This window comes from Glossina fuscipes, unplaced genomic scaffold (assembly GCF_014805625.2).
Source record: "Glossina fuscipes isolate IAEA_lab_2018 unplaced genomic scaffold, Yale_Gfus_2 112, whole genome shotgun sequence".
NCBI classification, from domain to species: domain Eukaryota; kingdom Metazoa; phylum Arthropoda; class Insecta; order Diptera; family Glossinidae; genus Glossina; species Glossina fuscipes.
The window spans coordinates 4,546,940-4,562,447 of record NW_023998455.1 but is presented as its reverse complement, the minus strand read 5'-3'; the positions used below and the strand labels follow the sequence as shown (position 1 = coordinate 4,562,447).

Sequence of the window (15,508 nt, the reverse complement as noted above, 5' to 3'; positions counted from 1 at the left end):
CTGCAAAAACTAATAATTCTATGCATATGTCAAAAACCAACCTCTGCAAACAAACGCAATTCTTTATCAACAAGTTTTGTACGATTGTGTCGTAATGAAACAACAAAACTCAGCTGATTGATTGAGAAGACTACGGTATTTTACAGCGCTGTATATGCAGTATACTCAATTAGATTGTAGACGGTTGCTACTCTTTTTCTTTGCGATTTTTACTCGAGAATTAATTGAAAAATTTAAAGAGTCTTGAAAAAATTATTTCTATTAGATTGAGAATGAAGGACTTGCCTCGTTTTTCCGCTGCTCTAAGAGCAAATACAGATCTGGAAGCTAAGTTGCCGCTAATGTTAACTAATGAAGAATTGGAAGAAGCCAGAAGAGAAAGATATAATTTTCTTAAAGCGTGAGTGTTTAAAAAATAATAAGGGGATTCCCTTTACGTTTTTTTCCAATTTTGTAGGCAAACAGAAGAGGTGCAAACTATTGCCCTTATTTTAGATCAAATACCTCAAGGAAAACAAGCACAGGTAAAACTGCAAATGCACAAATTGCGAAATATTGTTCGAGAATGCATGGGTTTTGAAGGACAACCCCAGGTAGTGGAACATGCAACTTTATTTTTATTTTGGCTAATGCTTGGCCAGAGAGTTATATTAGTTGCTACAACGATGCAAATACGTACAGTGTTCGGCACTATTTTTGGTAGCAAATTGGCTAACATACATCAATGCGTTTGCGTCATTAACGATCTTTTAGAAAATAATGAAATAGAAAAATTGAAAAGGTGGAATAAAAAGCTGGCCAGAGGCGGTAAAGACTATCCCATATTTGGTGAAAACATTAAGATTGAAATGAGGTTTGCTGAAATTTGTGATGTAAAGGGCCTGACAGATTGGTCTCCAGATGCCAATATTAGAAATGAAGCGATCGCTCGTTTCAATATGCAATGGGATCAAAGCGATAAACGTCCTTCTCAAGGGGAAGAAAAACTTGCCAATATCATCCACGCTTTAGAAAAAAAAGCTAATGACACGGGTCATTCAGAGTTGATAAATAGTGTCACTGAATTGCTTAACTCTAAAAGAACTGATGCCGAACTACAGAACGATTTAATAGAATTATTAGGCTTTGAGCATTTCGATTTGGTACAAGATTTGCTTACACAACGACGAGTAATGGTAACTTACCTTTTAGAGATCGAACAAAAAGAACGACGCCAGAAGCGTACTAAACAGTTGCAGAAAAAAAAACAAAGCGGCTTAAACACTAACGTGGAAATACGTCCTACAGTAGCAACGGCGGTTGTGGTGCAATCGACAGCTGAAAAAGAGCTAAATAAACAGCAAAGACGTGAGGAAAAGAAAATGAATCGTTTAATGCACAGCATAGGGCGATCTGAAAATGAAAACGACGAACGTACAGCAGAATTAATTAACCCTATGCAGTTGCGTTTACAACATCAACGTAACTTACTAGAAACGGCCCAACGAGAACCTATACTTAAAACGACACAGAACTTTAAAGAATTCCGAAGCAGATTTAATGCGCAATCTGCCGCACAACGTTACCCTTATGTGTTTGACAGTCAATTAGACGCTAAACAACATGCTGGCTTTATAGGAGTAAATCGTATTTGCCTACCGGACCATGCTGAACGGTCGGACAATCGTCAATATGAAGAAGTGAAAATACCTGCTACGGAACCACCGCCCCTTAACGTAGGTAACAATCGTGTTAACATTAGCGATTTAGATGAAGTTGGGAAAATAGCTTTTGCCAACTGTAAACAGTTGAATCGAATACAATCAGTGGTATATCCAGTTGCCTATCATAGCAATGAAAATATGTTGGTCTGTGCGCCCACGGGCGCAGGTAAAACAAATGTGGCGATGCTAACCATCGTACATACTATACGAACTCACCTTGAAAATGGCATTATAAATCGTGAGCAATTCAAAATAGTCTATATTGCTCCAATGAAAGCTTTGGCCGCGGAAATGGTAACGAATTTTTCGAAGCGCTTGAAGGAACTGAATATAGTAGTGAAGGAGTTGACCGGCGATATGCAACTGACAAAAACGGAAATGAGTGAGACGCAGATATTGGTAACGACACCGGAAAAGTGGGATGTGGTAACAAGGAAAGGTCAGTTTACATATTTTATAAAGGGTATAAACAATAATATCAAGTTGCGTTTTAGGAGCTGGCGACGTGTCGCTTATTAGCTTAGTAAAATTATTAATCATAGATGAAGTTCATCTGTTGCATGGCGAACGCGGTCCAGTAGTGGAGGCGTTAGTGGCACGTACTCTACGTTTGGTAGAATCTTCTCAAAGTATGATACGTATAGTGGGTCTCTCGGCCACTTTGCCGAACTACATCGATGTCGCCAATTTCCTTCGAGTGAATCCCATGAAGGGTCTTTTCTACTTTGATGGACGTTTTCGCCCTGTACCTTTAGATACCAATTTTATTGGTATCAAAGCCATTAAGCCTTTACAACAGCTAAGCGATATGGATCAAGTTTGCTATCAGAAATGTGTAGAGCAACTGCTACACGGTCATCAGGTAATGGTGTTTGTGCATGCCCGTAATGCTACAGTACGCACAGCTAGCACCCTACGTGAATTGGCGCAGCAGAACAATATGTGTGCCCTCTTTCTGCCCGATACCAATACCAGTGATTATGGATTAGCTACTAAAGCCATACAGAAGTCACGGAACAAACAATTAGTGGAACTGTTTTCGGCTGGCATCGCTATGCATCATGCTGGTATGTTAAGAACGGACAGACATTTGGTAGAGAAATATTTCTCGGAGGGATACATTAAAGTATTAGTTTGCACAGCGACTTTGGCGTGGGGCGTTAATTTACCGGCTCATGCCGTAATCATAAAAGGTGATTATACTTTATTGATTTCATGTGTACTTATAGTAATAGGATGAGATCGATTAAATTATATTTCCAGGTACCGATATCTACGATTCCAAACATGGCGCATTTGTGGATCTTGGCATTCTTGACGTTTTACAAATTTTCGGCCGCGCTGGTAGACCACAGTTCGATAAAAGCGGCGTGGGCACTATTATCACTACGCACGATAAACTTAACCATTACTTATCCCTGCTCACGAATCAATTTCCCATTGAATCAAATTTCATTCAATGCTTGGCCGATAATCTTAATGCCGAGATAGTTTTGGGGACTATTACAAATGTTGAAGAAGCCATAGAGTGGTTGAGTTATACCTATCTGTTTGTGCGCATGCGTATCAATCCTCACGTTTACGGAATCGAATATACCGAAGTTATGCAAGATCCCTCCTTAGAACATAAGCGAAGAGCCTTAATTGTAGGTGCTGCCATGAGTTTGGATAAAGCGCGTATGATACGTTTCAAGCAGCGAACTCTCGATTTTAATGTCACAGATTTAGGTCGCACAGCTTCGCATTATTATATAAAAGACGATACGGTAGAAATATTTAATGAACTTATAAAACCGTTTATGAACGAAGGTGATATATTTGTAATGATGTCGCAAGCCCAAGAATTCCAGCAGCTCAAAGTACGTGATGATGAACTGGAAGAATTGGACGAATTGAAACACAATTATTGCAAAGTTAAAGTATTTGGCGGTAGTGAAAATGTTTGCGGAAAAATTAATATATTAATGCAGACATGCCTATCGCGTGGCTATGTCAAATCGTTTTCTCTAGTCTCTGACATGTCGTACATCATGCAAAATATAACACGCATTGCGCGCGCCTTATTCTCCATTGTCTTGCGTAATAATGATTCGATACTTGCAGGGCGTATATTGCAAGTATGCAAAATGTTTGAACGACAACAGTGGGATTTCGAGAGTCCTATGCGTCAGTTCTCGCATATCAATATCGAGACTATTGATAAATTAGAAAGTAGAGGTGTTAGTTTATACACACTCCGTGAAATAGATCATAATGAGCTAAAGGATATATTACGTAGCAGTAAATATGCTGAGCAGGTCTTACGTGCAGCCAAAGAATTGCCTATGCTCAATGTTGATGCTACTTTGCAGCCCATAACGCGTACAGTGTTACGTATTAAAATCAATATATGGCCAGACTTTCTTTGGAATGATCGGGTACATGGTAAAACAAGTCAAAATTTTTGGTTATGGATTGAAGATCCCGAATCCAATTTTATCTATCATTCTGAATTGTTCCAGGTATTTTTACCAATCCGCATTTACAATTCTATTACAAAAATAAATAATTTCTGTTTATGTGTTTTCTTCATGTTAAAATACACATTTTAGGCCACGCGCAAATTTGTCTACAGCCAAAAACCACAAGAACTGGTGATGACGATACCTCTCAAAGAGCCTTTACCGCCACAATATTATATACGAGTAGCGAGTGACACTTGGCTGGGTACTAATGCGTGGACTCCATTAACTTTTAAGCACTTAGTGCTACCGGAACACCATCCCCCTCTTACTGAACTTTTACCGCTGCAACCTTTAGCTGTTACTGCTCTGAAAAATCCGGTCTATGAATCTTTATACAATTTTACGCATTTCAATCCCATACAAACTCAAGTCTTTCATTGTCTTTATCATACTGATAATAACGTTTTGCTGGGCGCACCCACAGGTTCAGGTAAAACTATAGTGGCGGAAATCGCCATACTTCGAACGCTCAATAAATATGAAAGAGCTAAGGTTGTTTATATTGCGCCTTTGAAAGCTTTGGTTAAGGAAAGAATTAGCGATTGGAAGAGACGTTTCGAACAGGGACCTCTTAAGATGAAAGTAGTGGAATTAACTGGTGACGTTACACCGGATATACAAGCTATTCGTGATTCTCAACTGATAGTTACAACACCAGAAAAATGGGATGGTATCAGCCGGTCTTGGCAGACAAGAGAATATGTACAGGATGTCGTACTAATTGTTATCGATGAAATACATTTACTGGGGGAAGACAGAGGACCTGTTATTGAAGTAATCGTATCACGTACGAATTTCATTACATCGCACACCGGATGCAATATACGTATCGTTGGTTTATCTACTGCTTTAGCCAACGCTCAAGATCTCGCCAATTGGCTGGATATTAAGGAAATGGGGTTATATAATTTTAAACCTTCCGTAAGACCGGTTCCTTTGCAAGTGCATATAAATGGGTTTTCCGGTAATTAAACCGAATTGAATAACTTTTCTGCCTTTTCTTTAATCATTCATTTGCAGGCAAACATTACTGTCCACGGATGGCCACTATGAATCGACCGACATTCCAAGCAATACGCTCTTATTCGCCAACGGAACCCACCATAGTTTTTGTTTCATCCCGCCGTCAAACTCGATTAACCGCTTTGGATCTGATTACTTTTGTCGCTGGTGATGAGAATCCCAAGCAATTCCTGCATATGTCCGAGCATGAAATGCAGCAAATTCTGCAGGGGATCAAAGATTCGAATTTAAAATTCTGCTTAGCCTTCGGCGTAGGTCTTCATCATGCCGGCCTGCAAGAAACTGATCGTAAAACAGTTGAAGAGCTCTTCCTGAATCGCAAGATTCAAATACTTATCGCTACCGCTACTTTAGCGTGGGGAGTCAATCTACCCGCTCATTTGGTGGTTATAAAGGGCACCGAATATTTTGACGGCAAAGTTAAAAAGTATGTTGATATGCCGATCACCGATATTTTACAAATGATGGGTCGTGCTGGGCGCCCTCAATTCGATAATGAAGGTGTCGCTGTAGTTTTGGTGCACGATGTCAAAAAGAATTTTTACAAAAAGTTCCTATATGATCCTTTCCCTGTCGAATCCAGTCTTTTGGAAGTTTTGCCCGAGCATATAAATGCTGAAATTGTTGCAGGCACTGTGCAAACAAAGCAGGCGGCTTTAGATTACCTCACATGGACTTACTTTTTTAGACGCTTATACCGTAATCCAACGTATTATAACTTGGAAGGTCTCGAGCCTTCGCAAATAAATCCTTATCTTTTCGTTTTGGTTGAAAATGTAGTAAATGAATTGAAATCGGCTGCTTGCTTGATAGAGAAAGAACATTTGCTCATACCAACTTTCCTGGGACGCATATCGTCCTTCTATTATTTATCCTATCGTACAATGAAGCACTTCTTAGACGTTTTACAACCTGAGATGTCTACACTGGATTTATTACATGCCATAGCCGATTCATACGAGTTCGATCAACAGCCTGTTCGCCACAATGAGGACAAATATAATGAGTAGGTATTCACAAATTTTTTAAAAATTCTTAAAGGAATAAACCGTTATCATATTCTTGATCATGTGCAGAGAATTGGCCGAATCTTGCCGTTATCGACCACGTTCAGCTACTTGGGATTCGTCATACACAAAAACTTTCCTTCTCCTGCAAGCTCACTTATCTAGGCTTGCTTTGCCAAATTCGGATTATTTAACGGATACGAAATCAACGTTGGATAATGCTGCACGTGTTATGCAGGTATTATTTAGTAATGTTTAAGGAACTACTATAAGAATTTTATGCGTTTATTTATAAACAAAACCCTATGGAGCGGATATTATTATCTCCATTCAAAAATCTGCTTTATATTTTTTTTTTTTTTTCTTATACATTAATGCGATTTGCCATTATAATTTTATTTATCAAAAGCTCTGAAGTTTCTTCAAAAAAGAAATTATTTATTATATTAAAGCTTGATTTAATATGAAATATAAGCTGCACTTCGAAAGACTAACGCTAGGTTAATCTCTTTACCGCCAATTTCGTCATACATTCATCGGAGATTTTGGTATTTATTTATTTATTTATTTTTTTTTTTTTCTCTAACTTAGGCCATGGTCGATTACACTGCAGAACGTGGCTGGTTGACGACTACTCTCAAAGTGCAGCAGTTAATGCAAAGCATTATCCAAGCAAGTTGGTTTGACGCAAGTGAATTCCTTACACTGCCAAATGTCAAAAATAACAACGTTCATGTTTTTTACAATGTAAACAACAATAATCAATATTTGAATTTACCAGTCTTGAAGGATCTCTGTCGAAATGATTACGAAAAATTAGCGGGCCCACTAAGAGATGCTTTCGAAGAGCACGAAATCGAACAAATCTATAAAGTTTTACAAGCTATGCCTGAATTAATGGTCTCGATATCAATACAAGGACGATTTAATGATAATAAAGAATGCTTGCGAGAGAAAATAAACAACGATTTGAAATCAAATGTCTGGACGAAAGTACATTCAAACGAAGTAAGTTTTTTGTGAAAACATCAGATATTTTAATCATTAGATTTTTTTCCATTTTGCGTAGGATTATGTTTTATGCATCGATATTAAGCGTTTGAATATCAGCGCGCGTTATATTGACACTGCCGTACATTGCCCGAAATATCCAAAAGGAAAGAATGAAGCATGGTTTTTAACATTGGGCTCTCAGGCTAACGATGAATTGTTAGCTATGAAACGTGTTAATTTGCGTGGCTTAAAGGCTTCCAATCGTATAACGTTCCAATGTCCACCACGCAAAGGCCGTTTACTTCTAACTTTATACCTAATGTCCGATTGCCTAATTAGTTTCGATCAACAATACGATTTGCAATTTGAAGTGATTGATGCCAAATAAAATGCAGTGAAAAATTTTTAAAAAATTTCCATTGACAATTTAATTTATTCGTTTTTATTTATTCTTATAAAAGTACAAAAACTATTTTTGTATATGAAATACATTTAAATTATTTGATAATATCGAAACAACATATTGAATTATTTTAAAAGTTTTTTATGAGACAAAAATACTTTTCTAAAATGGAATATGTAATAGCTTTTGGATCAACTCCTCATCACTAATGAATGAATGAACCTCGAATCGTAAAGACTCCACCCGTTATGAGGGCCAAAGCATCGGAAATTATTTTCATCTTTTCTAAGCATTAAACAACGTGATCCCTATATTTCAAAAATGGCATAAAAGTCATTAGAAAACGAAAACAAAAAAGCAACAAGAGAATCCCATTAGAATTCATTTCCTTAGATGAAATAATGTAATAATTAATTATCTTTGTTGTGAGTAGAGAGAGAACAAAGTTGCACCGGATCAATTCTGTGAAATAAGAGTAAATGAATGTAAACCAATTCTGCTAAATGATATTTGAGATATTTTAGCTTTCGTTTAGTTTCATAGAACAGTTTAGAGCTTTTCTTTATTTTCATTCATTTCGCATTAACACCATAAATTTCACATTTATTAAAAGCAACCCATCATATACGAAAAAGAGGAATCGTAATAAGGTTAAAAAAAAAGTAATGGTAAACAATATGTATGTAACAGAAAACTTTAAATTATTTTTCCCAACAGAATTGCAGCTAAGTGTCTTTGTTTGGAAAACATCAGCTTGTCTTGGATGAATTTTGGAAGATTACAAACTTTGAGAAGCAATTTTAAATATTATAGTTAAACGGGAAGCATCCAGAAAAAGAAGACCAAACTCGTGCAAATTTACCAAGACAATGCTAATTTAAATTTTTTTTTGATATGTGAAAATATTAAGGGTTCAAGTTTGTAAAAGGTTATTTCTGCTCACTTTCAACATGTCAGAAGGACGACTGGCTCGTGTTCTTAAAAAACGTGTTCCTGGAGAGCATTTTCGTGGAGAAGAAGATGAAAAACGGAAGAATCTCTCCATAGTTGCTGTCGAAAAGCATATGCGAAGCTTCGCCAAAGCCTTTTCTAGCCATTACACAAATATTTATGAAAATCTATCTTGAAAAGTGTAAAAATGATTAACACCAATATGTTAACAACGTACGTGTATACGGGAAAGCCTTCAAAAATGCCTTTAATTTGCACTTTCATCAATCTAAAAATAAACTGTGATTTCTGAGGACTTAATCACTCATATTAACAATGACCATTCAATTGAACTGATGTACTTTCATATGAAACACATTATAATTATGAATTACTTGTATGCATGTTTCAAAATATATTCATTATTTGTCCATTTTATGAGTATGAAAATAAAAAATTCTTGAATAATCCTCTGTATGAAATACTTACATATTATATATGTAATACATACGTCAATTTTTTTAAAGCATCGTCTTTTCAGAATATTAATTCAGCAAAATATATATCGAAACAAAATTATTTATTTTGAAACTGGGAGGGAAATCAAAAATTAATAATGAGAAATGTTGATTTTTCAATGGTCGTACGAAATTATTTATCTTGAGATATAACTATCCTGAGACAAAAAAAGTGCCAGTAAATCTTTTCGAAATTTTGCATCGATACTTTTAAATATGTTAAAATATCTCGATAAAAAAAAGGGTCTTATGTCAGTAGAAATTCTTCTTCTTCCAAATTCATTACTTTTTTTGATTATTTGAAGAAATCTGCTGTCAAAGTCCAACAAACACGTTCAGAGGCTTTTGGTGATGCTGCTCCACATCCCAATTGCCGGTTTTGGGTTCAACGGTATAAAAATGATGACCCAAATTGGCTGAAAAAGACAGTTTTCGGCCACTTATTGCAATATTTGTCTGTGCCGCACGAAAGGAAAAGTCTCCAACATCTAGCGTACTCACCAGACACGGCGCTTCCGGATCGCTGCAGCATGGCTTGGCTGGCACGCGGGTCGTTATGCGGATCGTTCCCATAAGTTCTTTCGACATGATATCGTCATCTCGCCAAAAATATTGTAAAATGTTGCGGAAAATGATGGAAACTTTTTCGATTAATACATATATATAGTGTACACTAATTTTCCACAAAATTTTTGCAAGCACTTACTTAATAAAAAAACTCGAATGATTTTATTTGCTTTAATAATAATTTGAAATTTATTGTAACTTATTATGTATTTTAATTTATTGAAAAATTATGCATCCGCGATCTTTCTCACCTTAAAGGTACCTTTAATAATTTTCATTCGCGTTGTATTTACCTTGCTCTTCGTTTAACATCTTTTGTCGCTGTTGACGCAAACGATTACGTAATTGTTGTTGATTCTTTTGACGAAATATCTCTTTGCTTGCCTCCTTGATCGCTTCGTAGATTTTCGCTTGTGACATAATTTGCTTTTGAACATTTTCCACTGCCGGCTCGGCATTGACATCAAAGAGATCGGAAAGACCTTCGGCTACATAATCATTATTAAAGTTATTTTTCTCGGCCTCGATTGGATTACGTTTTATAATAGGATATGGTATACGTTCAGAAGTGCGTTTCTTACCGCAACCTTAATAAGAAATATAGAAATATAAAAAATAATAAATTTTTATAAAAAACTTTTCTCTTCCCTTTTACCTGTGAAAGCATTACAAAAAGGTCGCTTCTCATAATTCCATTGCATACGACGATCTAACTTATGCTAATAATTTCAAGTATATGTAATAATTAGAAAGAAATTTTATCATTTATATTTCTCATTTTAATTTCTCTTACATCAGCTAAATTATCAATTGGTAGGGCAGCGCCCGAACAGCATAACACACAATACCACAATATCAGCGCTAATGTCAATGCCATCTTTTCCCAAAATCTTTCGGAACGTTTTCGTTTTTATTTAAAAAGAAAATTTATTTATTTAATTTATTTTTTCGTTACTCTAGAATTCTTCTCTATCTTTTTTACACAACCTTTCAGTTCCACGTTTAAGAGACGTTTGATTTGTAATTATTAAACGCAATACATGTTAATGATTTTACAAGCCGCTCGGTCAATCTCTGGATAGATTTTTTCTATTTTCTTGATTTTAAATGTAAAACCATTAGGTAGCAATGGCAGTCAATGTTGAAGATGATAATGGTATTCTTGTTGGTAGTATGTGGTTTCATAAAAGAAACAAGTGAATGTTCAAAGGATATCAAGCTGCGCAAGTAAAATGCTTTTTGGTGGCGATTATGTTCAATGTTAATAGCTTTATAAGCGAAGTACTTTCAATGCCTCATATAGCCTTGTGTACGTGTAAAGATTTGTCGTGGATTGTTGGAGATTTTCTAAACGAAATATATATACGTCCTTGTTAAGTTCTTATAAATTTTACTCGAGGCATGTAAGCCGCTCGAAAATCATAATTTTTATGTGCCATTTCGTTCCCTATTCCCCAAATCTCATTAATACGTGTCAAAGTTTCTATCTCCGACTGGTCATGGCGATGTGGGTGTGCACGCGTCCATTTTCCAAAAGCTTAAAAAAACTTTCAAGCATAAAGATTATAGAAGAGGGATTACTTAGGAAGAAAGAAACAGAATCTTACCTTACTTGGCGTCTACACTTTTATTAAACGCGTTGTAACAAGCTTGATCCACACCACAATCCGGCGATTAAAGCCTTACACAGAGGATATAAAAAACATCATGTATTGAAATATATTACTGGCAAGGAACTGCAGACTGTACCAGATGTCCTTTTATAATGAAAAGAGAGCAACACTTTATATTATATAATTTATCGGGACTGATCTACTTCCACTGCAAGATCAAAAAACTTTATCATTGATCGACTTATGCGGTTATTTCGAATTATTTATGAAAACAGATTTAACGTAAAACAAGTAAAAATATTGTAGGGGGCCTTCCTCCAATTAAATATCATACACCGCATCGCTTAATACAGTTATTGATGTAACGACTTTACAAAATAAAGCGTTATTTGGGAAGGGGTCGTGGAAGTGATCCGATCGAAACAATTTTCAATGGCATACATTCGTCGGCACCAGATTTTCTTCAAATATAATTTTGTTGAATAAATTAGTACAAGACGTATACGCAGGCGGGCAAACTTAGATTGCTTCAGAAAGAAATTTTAAATCTATCGCTACAGTGAAGATGGAAGTCCTTCTAGCACTTGCATAAATTCGTTTTAACTTAATATACTCTAGTACTATAAGTTGTGTAAGGTATAAAAAGTTAAAGCGTCAAGTAAGACCGAGTGATTACTAAACGTCCTACAGCCTTTCGTTTAAAACAACTCTTTGCCTATCTTCGTCGCAAAATATCAAAAAATAGGCTTTCTTGCCATATAAAGGCTTGGTTTTTTGTGAGAACCTTTAGTCTCCAGATCCAAACTTAATAAATCATTATTTTTGGACTATTTTTCATTATTAAATATTGGAACTAAAGTCCTGCTGTCAGCAAAAAAATGGTTTAAACTGATCCCCTGTTTGCCATAGTAAGCAAAAAATACAATTTTTGTCGTGAAATATTAAAAATTTCAAGTTTTTTCATATAATGAATTTTTCAAAGTATGGAGCAGGGTCGTAAAAATAGTAGTCCGATCTAATCGATTGTTAGTAGGGCCGACCCTTTAATAAAATCTTATTAGTACACTTTTAGGTTCAATAATAAAAATACGTGAATAGATTTCTGGCGGACAGACTTTCCTGAATCGATTCAGAATATGATTCTAATTGGTATAATAAAACAATGCGTCTTTCCTAAGTCATTCTGCATTTTGCATAAACTCAACCGTGCGTCATATACCTTTGCCGGCATTATTATAACCATAGATTTCTTCCTTTCTCTTCTTAAACTCCACACCACTTGTGGTGCAAGGGTACATAAAGTCTGTGCGTATGTATGCAAGAACCGGCAGAACTTGCGATAGTCCCATCTTTTATTATACTAAGCTTGTCTGTCCGTCTGTTGATATGTCTGTTCCGGTTTCTTGTGTTCAACGATAGGTGACAATTTTTGAGATATTTTCATGATATTTGGTACACTGATATGCTTTGGACGAACGCTTTTGAAAATTGTTCATATCGGATCACTCCAAATAGAAAGCTTCATTTTGAAAAATCGTTACAAGAATAATTTTATTAAATGAAGTCGTGTAGGGTATACACTATAGTTGTTTTCATTTAGTTGTTTCACATACGTCACAGCGTCTTGTTACCAAAAAAGTTTTATACTCTACATCGCCTACGGTGCAGAGTATATTAAATTATGCGGACGTATGTAACAAAGAGAAGGGTTTAAGATGGATTCACCGGTCACAGTTATTTTCTGAATCGATTAGAGCCTGTCGGTCCTTCTATCCGTTTGATGTCTGTCCATGTAAATTGATGTGCAAGCTATACATTGCAATATATGGCATATTTTGATGAAATTTGGTACACTGACGTGCTTTGACCCAAGGACGAATGCTACTGAAAATAGTTTGGATTAGTCCACTATTAGGAGCACTCTCTATATAACGATCTATTTTGAAAAAACATTATACGAAAGAATAATTGCAATTTTCAAAATTTCTCGACAAAATTTGCTCCATAATAATATTTTGACATTCTAGGTCAATATGAAAAATTTGGTTTTTTTCAAGCCTGTGCATATAACCGCTCCTAATCTGATATCAACCGTACGGAGTTTGGATCACTTTTAGATAGCATCGCATATAAGAATCCTTTCATTTTATGAAAATTATCCTTACGGATGAAAATAATATGCAACTTTTGAGTAAGAACTATATCAGGCAAAGTGCTTACTTATGAGAAGAGTTAGAACTTACGCACATTTTCCAATAATTGCCCTCAAGTCTCCTTAGGATCAGGAAAGCCGAGTGAGTGAAAGACAGGCACTGCATATGTAATGAAAATGTACACAATAACAACGTCACAGGTAATGTTTCTTACACTATTATAGGACAAATCCTCAAAAGTTTCGAGAAAAGACGCCCCCCAAAAACACAAAGCATTTGCTTACGAAGCAAATACGAAGCAAAGTTTCGATTTTTTTGTAGCGAACCGCATTGCTTGGAAAATGAATCAAAACTTGAAGTGCTCATTCCTTTAGAACGCATTGTAAACGTACACTCCAACACTATATAGAATATAAATAAAATTTATTTCTTTATAAAATTTTTCATATTTGATGCGAATATATCTGCTAACCTACATAAACAATGAAATGAAAAATGTTGTTTTAAGTAAATTTGAAATGAACACACACACACACACGCACGCATCTACATACATACACGCATACTTATATATATATATACAATATAAACATTAATAATATAATCGGAATGGGTGATGACTGTACGTGTTCGTGTGTGTATAGTTCATATGTACAGGTCCATTTGTATGCAGTAACTTACAAGTAGTTTGTGAAAAACGCGTGCAATTGACCACCACGCGACTTCTATACCGGTAGCCAAAGAGTCTATTTATAAGAGGCTGCAACGACGACAGAGGCAGAAAGAGAAATTGTGTGTAAAACAAAAAGAAAAAAAATAAGTAAATAAGGAAAAAGCATTTTTTCTCAGAAAACGCGCTACGCCATGATATTTTCCGAACTTTTACGCGACAATTTCGAAATCAATTTCAAAACGAACGGTGGTAGTATTGTACAAAGCGGCGGAGAGTTCATAACGAATAAAAAAATAAAATAAATATTAACAAAATTTATAAAGCAAAAAATAAATAAATAAAATAGTAGAAATATTAACAAAAAAAAAAACAAGCAAAAAAAAAATAAAAGTGAAGGAAAATATTTTTTTAAAAATTATTAAAAAAAGAAAAAAAAAACAATTTAGAACAACTAAACTAATTTTCTTACTCTTAACTTGATTAAAAAGTGAGTAAAATTGAAATCAATTTTCAAATAAAAATCAAACCAAAAAAAAAGGGAAAATCTACCTCATAGGTGTAATTAGTTTTCAAATATTTTGTAATAAATTTTTACAAAAAAAAAAATATCTAAGAATAGCAGCATTTCAACGCTCTCTAGTCAGTTCAGTTATGTGTTTCTTCTTCTTCTTTGTTCTTTTTTTTTTTTTCTTACAAAATTTTTTCTGTACCTCGCGTCCATTGCATCCATCTATCTCAAATGTTCTTGTTTTCAGTTTACTCTTTTTTTTTTTTTTTTTATTTTACCTAAAAATAAATATTTTATATTTAGAGAGTAGTTTTTTTTTTATTTTTTTTTTTTCCAAATTAAAAAAAAAAATTTCTCACCAAAATTTTTGGTTAAAAATTTAAAAAAAAAAAAAAAAAAAAAAAAAAAAAAAAAAAGGATCTACGAGAAATTTATTTAAATATTTACCAAGAATGCAAAACATTTGTTATATGTTTTTCCGTGTAAATGCATAAAAATCAAATAAAAAAGTTTTAGTATACATCTCCGCCTCCATTTATTTACATTTACGCGCTAAATATGTATAAATGTACCTCAGCGTTTTATAAATGTCGCGATCCAGAAAGATATATTAATATTAAGGATACTTTTTGGAGCAATCCAAGCATATCCGGGGTCCAGTTGTAATATTTACTGTACCTTAAGCTGTTGCTGTGGCTTCGCAGTTTATTTTAGATTTCTTCACTTCGTAAAGGGAGAGTGAGTAAAGCTTAACAGGCACTTTATAAAACATTCGCAATTAATACAATGAGAGTGATATAAGCACCTCGAGGAGGCTCGATTGGGATGGTTGAAGCCTTTTTTATTCTATTGTGTACGAGAGCGCATCTGTCTAGGAATCCATTTGGAATATTTCTGATTATAGCAAAGCATA

The 15,508-nt window shown here is 34.9% G+C and overlaps 2 protein-coding genes across 2 annotated transcripts; one reads left to right on the top strand and one right to left on the bottom strand.

The window, feature by feature from the left end:
* Positions 1 to 207: 207 nt before the first annotated feature.
* LOC119639295 (activating signal cointegrator 1 complex subunit 3) lies at positions 208 to 7,643 on the top strand. The gene is made up of 9 exons (XM_038036593.1): positions 208 to 400; positions 458 to 2,142; positions 2,198 to 2,896; positions 2,967 to 4,204; positions 4,295 to 5,171; positions 5,228 to 6,236; positions 6,307 to 6,475; positions 6,829 to 7,245; positions 7,307 to 7,643. Exons 1-9 carry the CDS (start codon positions 273 to 275, stop codon positions 7,616 to 7,618), a joined length of 6,534 nt encoding a protein of 2,177 aa, XP_037892521.1. The 5' UTR covers positions 208 to 272; the 3' UTR covers positions 7,619 to 7,643.
* Positions 7,644 to 9,912: 2,269 nt separating this feature from the next.
* On the bottom strand, positions 9,913 to 10,554 carry LOC119639294 (cardioactive peptide). Its single transcript, XM_038036592.1, has 3 exons — positions 10,442 to 10,554; positions 10,304 to 10,367; positions 9,913 to 10,235 (listed from the first exon to the last, which is right to left on the bottom strand). Exons 1-3 carry the CDS (start codon positions 10,523 to 10,525, stop codon positions 9,913 to 9,915), a joined length of 471 nt encoding a protein of 156 aa, XP_037892520.1. The 5' UTR covers positions 10,526 to 10,554.
* Between the last annotated feature and the right edge of the window lie 4,954 nt (positions 10,555 to 15,508).

What these genes read in the sequence shown, in the direction of transcription:
- LOC119639295 (XM_038036593.1), top strand. Translation starts at nt 273, where the DNA reads ATGAAGGACTTGCCTCGTTTTTCCGCTGCTCTAAGAGCAAATACAGAT. An exon ending in ATCATTCTGAATTGTTCCAG is followed by an intron (nt 4,205 to 4,294) that starts GTATTTTTACCA and finishes TACACATTTTAG; the next exon opens with GCCACGCGCAAATTTGTCTA. An exon ending in GCATATAAATGGGTTTTCCG is followed by an intron (nt 5,172 to 5,227) that starts GTAATTAAACCG and finishes ATTCATTTGCAG; the next exon opens with GCAAACATTACTGTCCACGG.
- LOC119639294 (XM_038036592.1), bottom strand. Translation starts at nt 10,525, where the DNA reads ATGGCATTGACATTAGCGCTGATATTGTGGTATTGTGTGTTATGCTGT. An exon ending in CAATTGATAATTTAGCTGAT is followed by an intron (nt 10,368 to 10,441) that starts GTAAGAGAAATT and finishes TGAAATTATTAG; the next exon opens with CATAAGTTAGATCGTCGTAT. An exon ending in TTTTTGTAATGCTTTCACAG is followed by an intron (nt 10,236 to 10,303) that starts GTAAAAGGGAAG and finishes TTTCTTATTAAG; the next exon opens with GTTGCGGTAAGAAACGCACT.